Genomic DNA, 8,770 nt, shown 5'->3' with positions numbered 1-8,770 from the left:
TGCCAGCCGTCCTGCTGCACCTCCTCCCCCTGCCAGGAAGACTGCTGCAAGCCCGTCTGCTGCACCCCTGTCTGCTGCAAGCCCGTCTGCTGCACCCCTGTCTGCTGCAAGCCTGTGTGCTGCACCACTGTCTGCTGCGAGGACTCCCCCTGCACAACCTCTTCATGCTGCCAGCCCAGCCCCTGCTGCAGACCCTCCTCCTCCGTGTCCCTGCTCTGCCGCCCCGTGTGCAGGCCCGCCTGCTGCGCCCCTGCCTCCTCGTGCCGGTCCAGCTGCTGCCGCCCTGCCTCCTGCATGTCCCTGCTCTGCCGCCCCATGTGCCCCCGCCCTGCCTGCTGTGGCCCTGCCTCGGGCCAGTCCTGCTGCTGAGCCTTCCTAGACATCACCCAGGGTCCTCTCTGGGCAGGACGCTGACCTCAAGCCAGCTGTGACCCTGTGGCTTGCACAAGCGCCAGGGGAAGGAGAGCCCTCCTCCTGGCCTGGCCGCTTATTCAGGGACCTGGGATGCTCACCACATCTGCCCTGACCCCAGTTGCACAAGGGTACCCAGCGGCACCAGCCCCATGAGCTCTGGGGTATTCCTTGTCCCCCAGCAGACCTGGCCCCACCCCAGCAGTGACATCACCTCTGAGTCCTAATAAAGCCGCCTCTGACTCGTGCCGACCTCCTGTCTTTCTGTGGACACACTAGGGTCAGGGTGACGGTGGACACTTGGTGCTGGCTTCTGGGAACCCCACAGGCCAGGCCCCCCTGGGCCCTAGGGGACCCCCGGCCCTAGCACGTGGCCCCCGGGTCCATCTCAGAAAAGCTGTCTCTCTAACCAAGACCGAGGTTTGTGGGACACAGTGGACGCCCACCCCCACGCCGTCAGCAGCCACGAGAGCCTGAGCCACACTCCCCCTTCCAGCTCGCTGGCTGCCCACACCCAGCAGCCTCTCCTCCGGCCTGTCCCCACCCCACACCAGGATGGAGAAGCCCCCACCGTGGCTCTCAGGCACGGCCGGCAGGGGTACGGTGCTCACCGACTGAGGACGCCAGCCCCTGTGTGGCCTCCTCCCGGTTGCCTCCTGACCATTTCCTGGATCCCGACACCTGGTCTGATGCTCCCACATCTGCTGTTCCCTAAGCCCCGGCCCCCCACACCCCCACCCCCACTGCACCGGGCCCCTGAGGCCCACGTCCCAGGTGAGTGGGAAGATGCCCACGTCTCTGGTGGTGGGGCGGGGGGGGGGGGGGAGCAGGACTCATGCGTACTGCCCCCCAGGCTGCTCTTCCCGCACCCCGAGGTCTTCCCGGCCTCTCCAAATGGCCACTTGGCTTCTGCCCGCCGCCCCTCGGGCTGGGGCTCAGGCCCCCTCCAGGGCGCCCCACGGGACACGCGGTCCGGGATCCCAAGCACACGGACCGAGCAGGTCGGCACGGAGGACAGCTGGCCAGGTGGCTAGGCACGCACAGCGGGCTGAGCTGTCCCATCTCATATGGCAGCCCCCCTGCTCCTCCCTGAGGCTGCCCCCTAGGGCAGGCACCCCCAGAGCTAGAGGCCAAGGTGACACAGGCTGGCCCGCCTTCCTGGTAGCATGGCCAGTTCCCTAGGGAGGGACACAGTGAGGGCCTGAGGCAGCAGAGAGTCTGGCTTTCCTGCTCCCACACGGCCTGAGCCTCCGGGCTCTGTGTCCTCTGGCCACCACAGGGGGAGCGGATGGCAGCAGAGGGCCCGGGGCTCCCTCCCCCTCCTCTTCTACTTGGTCCTACGCCGCTGTCACAGCCAGCGTGGCCCAGCCTGCCCTGGTCCCCCGGGAGCGTGCCGGGGGGGAAGTGTCAGCCGCCCTCGGGGAGGCCCCACTGCAGTGTCCTTCTGCCCCATCTGAACCCGGGTCCCAGGCACAGGCTGGAGAAAGAAAGTTCCAAACGTGTTCCCAAGAGTCACAACGTGACCCAGCAGGCCCACCTCCCAGCGCCTTCCCTGAAGACGGAGAACAGGTGTGCCAGCAAAATCCGGACACGGTGTTCGCGGCAGCCTGACGCACAGTAACCAAAAAGTGGAAACGACCCGAATGTCCACCAGCCGAAGAGGTCACACAAAATGTGGCCGGGCCACGCGACGGAGTCTCATCAGGAGGGAAGCACCGTCCACCCCAGCACGGCTGGGCCTGAGTGCGAGAGCCAGACGCAAAAGGCCACATGTCGTGGGTTCCCATTCATCAGAAATGTCCAGAGTAGGACAATCCAGGGACGGAAAGCGACTGGAGGTTGCTGGGGGCTGGGGAAGGCAGAGGGTAGCGACTGGTAACCATCACAGTCCCTACATTTGAGGGGGAGGGGTGGTGAAAAGGCCCCAAAATTAAGGCGTGGAGGTGGCGGCACGAGTCTGCGAACACAATAAAACCACGGACCGTGCACCCGAAGTAGGTCAACACGGTGGCAGGTGAGCCATATATATAGAAGAAGTCTGTCAAAAACACAAAGCCTCAGGGTGCCTGGGGGCTCAGTCAGTTAAGGGTCAGACTCTTGATTGCGGCTCAGGTCACAAACCCACGGTTCGTGAGTTCAAGCCCCACGTGGAGATCTGCACTGGCAGTGCGGAGCCTGCTTGGGATTCTCTCTCTCCCTCTCTCTCTCTCTTTCTCCCCTCCTCACATGCGCCCACTCTCTCTCTCAAAGTAAATAAACAAACTTAAAACACACACGCACAAAACCTCATTCCATTTCCAGTTTGGACCGGTTTGCTGACGAACGCTGCCATTTCCTGTGCATCCAAACAAGAATCAGTGAGTCCCGGGCAGGGAGAGAAAACCGAGGAGGGCCACCCAGGGACCAAACCCTTAAAAGGTCTTCTGGGAAAGTCTGAGCGGAAAGCGCAGGTTGACTCTAAACCTCGACAGGAAGTACGGCAGGTGTCAGCAGACTGTCGCGGTGGCTTTCCTCCGAGGACCTGGAGCGGCCCGAGGTGGGGGCGTCAGGGGCTGACCTGAGGACAGACTGTGTGTGACCCCTGGGCCAGGGACTCCTGGATTGCAGTCCTGCATCGCGCGGCCCCGGTGCGTCCGGCTGACGCAGAGCAGTGGCAGGAGAGGAACCACACGGGGCGGGGTGGCCTGGAGGCTCCCATCCCGGTTGAGGGTTGGAGAAAAACACACAGCACTCTTAGAAACTTCCGGAAGATAGGACACTCCCTTCGCTCCTCAGAGCCCCAGCCATCAGCTCTGCACGAAGAAGGATACGTTTGCTTGTGCAGAGCACATACCGCCAACGAATACCCAGCTCTCCAGAGCCTCGCGTAAACACGGGAACACCGAAGGTCTCCAAACACGTAAGGAAAGCGTAAGTGTGGAAGAGAAGCAAATCTCTGAACTAGCGGTCAAGCGGACACTGAAGTAAGGGAGAGGCTACCACTTCCTAAAGTAAGAACAGGATGCTTATGAAAGACAGAAAGACAGACAGACAGACTGACAGAGGGAGGGAGGGAGGGAAGAAGGATGGAAATACTTGGGACTTCTTGGAAGCTAAAAGCATGACACTCCAAATAAAAGGAGACATAAGAGTGTGTGCAGTGGAGCGTGTGGGTAAAAGCTAATTCTGGAAGGATCTGCACAGAACGCGATGCCGAAGGACAGAGCGAGGAAGGTCCGAAGAGCTCAGGACACGAGGAGGGCAAACGCAGCCGGCCAGCATCCGCGGCCCCGAGCAGAGCGGAAGGGGATGGATCGAACCCCAGTCACGGAAGAAAGTCATGGCATAAAAGTTGCACAAACGCGCCTGGAGCCACAAGACACTGTGAGGAGCAAGATGAAACAAGGCGATGAAAGCACTACGGTAACCCGAGGTGGCAGGGGCCAGGAGGGGGAAGTTTCTACAAGGTTCTAGCAAGAGAAAAGACTAGAAAATAGAGGAACCTCTGGCCCTGCCCCACTCACCACAGAGGACGGCTTTTAAACAACAGGAGCCCGGAAAGTTCACTGCCCATGGACCTCCTAAACTTCTGCTCAGCGATCTCCGGCAAGACGGAAATGGCCCGGGCCCTTCACGTGTCCACAGAACGTTCACGGATACTATCCGTGCCTGGGACCCAGCGGGGATCCCCAGGCACCTGCCGTGACACCACCATCCGTCACCTCCGAAGCAGAAACTCACCCGCCTGCAGTCTGTCAAGCCTTTCCCAGGGAGGCCTGGCCTCACGGCGGTGGTAGGACAGTCCCGAAAACACGGTAGCCTAAACAAGGGTGTGTGGAACAGTATTACCGACAAAGCCTCACCTCCCCTGGTGCGTGGCTTCCGGGACAGAGGTTAAGTGTTCCCCTCAACACTCTAGAAAAAAATACTTGAAAAAACAAAATTTTTTTAAATTTATTTTTTAATGTTTATTCATTTTTGAGAGAGAGAGAGAGAGTGTGTGAGTGTGTGTGGGGGACGGAGAGAGAGGGAGACACAGAGTCTTGAGTGGGCTCCAGGCTCTGAGCTGTCAGCACAGAGCCCGTACGTGGGGCTTGAACTCACAAACAGTGAGATCAGACCTGAGCTGACACTTAACCAACTGAGCCACACAGGTGTCCCTCAAAAAGCAAAGTAAGAAAGAGTAGGAGTGGCTCAGTCGGTTGAGCGTCCGACTCTTGATTTGGGCTCAGGTATCATCCCAGGGTCGTGAGATCGAGCCCATGTCAGGCTCTGCACTGACAGCACAGAGCCCGCTTGAGGTTCTCTCTCCCTCTCTCTCTGTCCCTCCCCTGCTTGTGCCCTTGCTCTCTCTCTCTTTCTAAAGTAAACATGAAAAAAAAATTTTAATAAAAGTATCAGTAAAATGTTACAAGTTCTGGCAAGTTTACTAACAATAAACTTTAAAATGGACAGAAGAATATGCTCACCGATTCAGAGATATTTGTTTCTAAGCATAAAAAAAGTAGTATATGAGTATATTTATCCTAAAATTAGAAAATGTAAATGAAGGGGCGCCTGGAGGGCTCAGTTAGTTAAGCGTCCGACTTCGACTCAGGTCAGGATCTCATGATTCGTAAGTTGAAGCCCCACGTCGGGCTCTGTGCTGACAGCTCAGAGCCTGGAGCCGCTTCAGATTCTGTGTCTCCCTCACTCTCTGCCCCTCCTCCCCCTTCTCTCTCCCTCTCTCTCAAAAGTAAACAAACATTAAAAAAAGAAAATGTAAATGAAATATACCAAGTTCTAGAAATTATAAGTTGCCTGTATTGACTAACAAGATGAAAACTGTAATACAACGATATCCAAAGAAGATCTTGAAAAGATATGTAAAGGTCTCATCTTCAAAAGGCATAGACTCGGTAAGGTTGCCTACCGCCAGCCTTCAACACAGAGGCCTTTCCTGTTACATTCACAACATTGCAGAGCTTAGAAAAAGCCAGAAGTCTTCTGGGTTTAGTTAACACGCCTGGTAAAACTCTGATGCCAAAGCCACTCTCTAGAGGGAGGGAGACAGAGAAACTGACTGTAACCCAGGCTCACCTAAGAATACAAAGTAAGAAATTCCAAAGTGTTAGCTCATCCAATACGGAGCTGCCCGACAAGAGTAAAAAGTCGAGTCAATGTCCGAACGCAAGTTAGAAATATGACCAATGATGCTGGAGACTGGGAGCAGAAAAGCCGTTAGAATTTCCTCCCAACAGATGAACACGTACACACACACACAATCCAACTCATTCCTTACTCAAAAGCCCAAAGCAAAACTCTTGGCAAACTGGGAAGACAAAGAAACCACGTAAGTTCAACCAAATTCCACCACAAAGCCATGAACGTCGGCCTGGCCACACGCTCCATCACGCACTCTGGTTCCCCCCTGGAGTGAGGCAGGAGGGTCTGCTGCCAGGGGCTCGGGCTGTACCAGGCATCCCAGCTGGTGCCACGACAGCAAAATAAACAGAACACATGCGCTTGGAAAGGAAGACACGAAACGTGAATCCCTTGCCACTGACGTGGCTGTCTGCGCCACAGCCTTCCGGACTCTCGCTCACTGCTGGCGCCTCCGTGCCTGCGAGCCAGGACCCAGCTCGCTGCCCTTATGTCCCTGCTCAGATGCCCAGAGCTTTTCTTCCTGTTTTCAGCAATCATGTGATCGTTCCATCTCCCACTGACCCTGGCCCGCCGGCACCAGCCTGAAGCCCCCGACCCACAGTGGTCCATCTCAGAGAGGGGTCCGGACCTGGGTCAGGGCGCCAGCAACCCTGAGGAGGTGTGGTTGAAGCAGGGGCAGTTGAATGATGCTGTGACCGTCCAGAGAAGGGAGAAGCAGGCAGTGTATGGGCCGAGGGAAAGGGCATCACACACAGGGACGTGGGCCACAAATCAGAAGCAGAAGAGGAGGATGAGCCCCAACACCTGCTGGCACCAGGGCCTGTCCCCAAAGCCAGCGTCAGCCTCCCCCGACCCCACTGGCCTCAAGCCCGCGTTCCCTCCCCATTCCCACTCACAAAACCCCAGGCTTTGGGGGCCAGGCCTGGGGGCTTGACCAGGGGGCATGAGAGATGTATTCGGAATTGTGGGCTCTTGAACTTCCCACCCACCATTGAGTGGTTCACTTCTCCAGCATTTTTGCATCTGTGAAAGTGGGTCCCCGAGGGGCGCCTCACACAGTGGCTGACCTCGGAAGCTGCCCGCCGTGACTGTGTGTGTCTACACAGGAAAGCACCGGGACACCCTGTAGTACCAGGTGGTTATTCGTATTTCCCATAGCAACACTGCATTCTTCCGTTCAGGGGAGTGCATTAAATGCATGGTTCTCCCACAACCCCTAGAAGGCCTACAGAAAGGATATCTCAAACATTATAAGGAAAACTAAATCAAAATAGTATAAAAGCATGAAGGAAGCTCGGGATTTTTTTTTATGTTTGTAGAAAAGAGACGCAGCAGGAAACAGATTTGTATATAAATTGGAACAGGACCTCAATGCCCCAGAAGTTTTTCATTCATAAAATCAAATGAACTGACACCATTGAGCAGGCCTTGCCTGATGTCCAATGAAATAGACGTGTAAGACTCGGTGGAAAGCAGGGAGACACCTGTACCATAATCAGAGTTGCGGAGAACACATCTCCTTCACATCGCAAGATGAAATCAAGCTGCTATGAACAAGAAATAATCAGGTGATGATGTTTGAAAACTGTAAGCTTGTAAATAATGCCAAATAATAGGCTAGAAATGGCTAAAGACTGAAACGTGGTCCAAAACATAAAACCAAGAGAGTCAAGAGGGCAAATGACAAACATAAGGAAAATGAGAGAAAAGTTGAGAGATAGAAAGGCTGGTTCCAGGGGTGCCTGTGTGGCTCAGTCAGTTAAGCGTCCAACTTCGGCTCAGGTCACGATCTCCTGGTTCACAAGTTTGAGCCTGTGTCAGGCTCTGCGTTGACAACTCAGAGCCTGGAGCATATTTTGGATTGTGTGTGTGTGTGTGTGTGTGTGTGTGTGTGTGTGTGTGTCTCTCTCTCTTTCCCTCTCCTGCTCATTTTCTGTCTCTATCTCTCTCAAAAATAAATAAACATTAAATTTTTTTTTTAAATGGCTGGTTCCAGAAGGTCTGATGTCTAACCGGAGCACAACAAGAGAGACAAGGAAAGATGAGATATTTTTTTCAGTTGTACACAAACATTTCCTGAAGTGAGCCTTCGCACTGAAATGCTCGATGAGTTCCAACCATACAAAGTTCAGAACTACAATACAAAGAAAACCAAGTGCTCCTCAAGTATAAAACAAAAGAGAGAGATAAAAGGTGAATAAACAATGGCAGCACAAGAGAATGGAAACGTACCTTTGAGGCTTTCAGGAAACAAGCAGTTAAAAATCTGAATTCTATACCCAGCCAAACTATCATAAATTGCTGCATTTCAGACATGAAAAAAGTCCTAAAATATAAAACTGACCACCACATGTAAAAACGTTTTTGATCTTCTAACATAGCCAAATGAAAATGGAAAAAAGAAGTCCAGAATGCATCTCGAAATATAACAAGGGGCCTCTGAGTTAGTCATGGAGGACGAAGAGGAGCTGAGACTGAGCCTGTCTGGGGGCATGGAAACACTGCTCCTGACACAGGCACAGGGTGGTTATTTAGCTTTCTGTGAGCCAGTCCTCTGCATTTTATAAGGTGAGTTGCACTTTATCAGACTTCAAAGGAATTTTAAAATATTTAAAGCAGTTCCAAACAGGGGAGCTGTAACCAGAATTCATCACTTTGGAGAAGGGCTCCCCTCTAACCTCACTCAGCAAAACCTGCCTCAAATATTTTCCACAAGTTTTCTGGAACCAAACAATGAACATGTGGGAAAACAGAGTCCTGCCACAGACTCACAAGACGACTGAGTAAAATCCAATCGTAGAAAATAAAGCAGTGCTAATGAGGGCTTACCCTGCAAGCAGCTCTCAGACCAACAAGGAAGGAGGCGTGTGAGCCGTCAGCTGGGACAACACATAGCTGGGAGGTATAAAAGCCGACAGACAGCCGGAGCTCCTCACACACACACACACACACACACACACACACACTCACACGCACACCCACTCCCTCCTCCAGCCCCACCGCCCCCGCCATGGCCGCGTCCACCCTGTCCATCTGCTCCAGCGACCTGAGCTATGGCAGCCGCGTGTGCCTGCCCGGGGCCTCGGACTCCTGCCCCGACTCCTCCTGGCAGGTGGACGACTGCCCAGAGAGCTGCTGCGAGCCCCCGTGCTGCGCCCCGGCCCCCTGCCTGACCCTCCTGTGCGGCCCCTCCTCCCCCTGCCAGGGAGACTGCTGCACCCCTGTGTGCTGCAAG

The 8,770-nt window shown here is 54.6% G+C and overlaps 2 protein-coding genes and 1 long non-coding RNA gene across 4 annotated transcripts in view; 1 reads left to right on the top strand and 2 right to left on the bottom strand.

Moving 5' to 3' along the window:
• TSPEAR (thrombospondin type laminin G domain and EAR repeats) overlaps positions 1-8,770 on the bottom strand; it is a 151,093-nt gene that overhangs the window by 102,637 nt on the left and 39,686 nt on the right. The window lies entirely within an intron of this gene.
• The window catches only part of LOC121035869 (uncharacterized), a 41,926-nt gene continuing 33,163 nt past the window's right edge, over positions 8-8,770 (bottom strand). Inside the window, exon 3 of the long non-coding RNA XR_005793121.1 lies at positions 8-158. This is a non-coding gene — a long non-coding RNA (uncharacterized LOC121035869). The remainder of the gene's footprint in view (positions 159-8,770) is intronic.
• LOC121035866 (keratin-associated protein 10-8-like) overlaps positions 8,456-8,770 on the top strand; it is a 1,408-nt gene continuing 1,093 nt past the window's right edge. Inside the window, exon 1 of the mRNA XM_040483768.1 lies at positions 8,456-8,758. Coding sequence (XP_040339702.1) covers positions 8,546-8,758 — 213 coding nt within the window. The 5' untranslated portion in view covers positions 8,456-8,545. The remainder of the gene's footprint in view (positions 8,759-8,770) is intronic.

Source organism: Herpailurus yagouaroundi, unplaced genomic scaffold (assembly GCF_014898765.1).
Source record: "Herpailurus yagouaroundi ecotype Mexico unplaced genomic scaffold, PumYag 162, whole genome shotgun sequence".
In the NCBI taxonomy this organism is placed as follows: Eukaryota; Metazoa; Chordata; class Mammalia; order Carnivora; family Felidae; genus Herpailurus; species Herpailurus yagouaroundi.
Note: the sequence above shows the minus strand (reverse complement) of the source record. Positions and strands in the feature narration are given on the sequence as shown.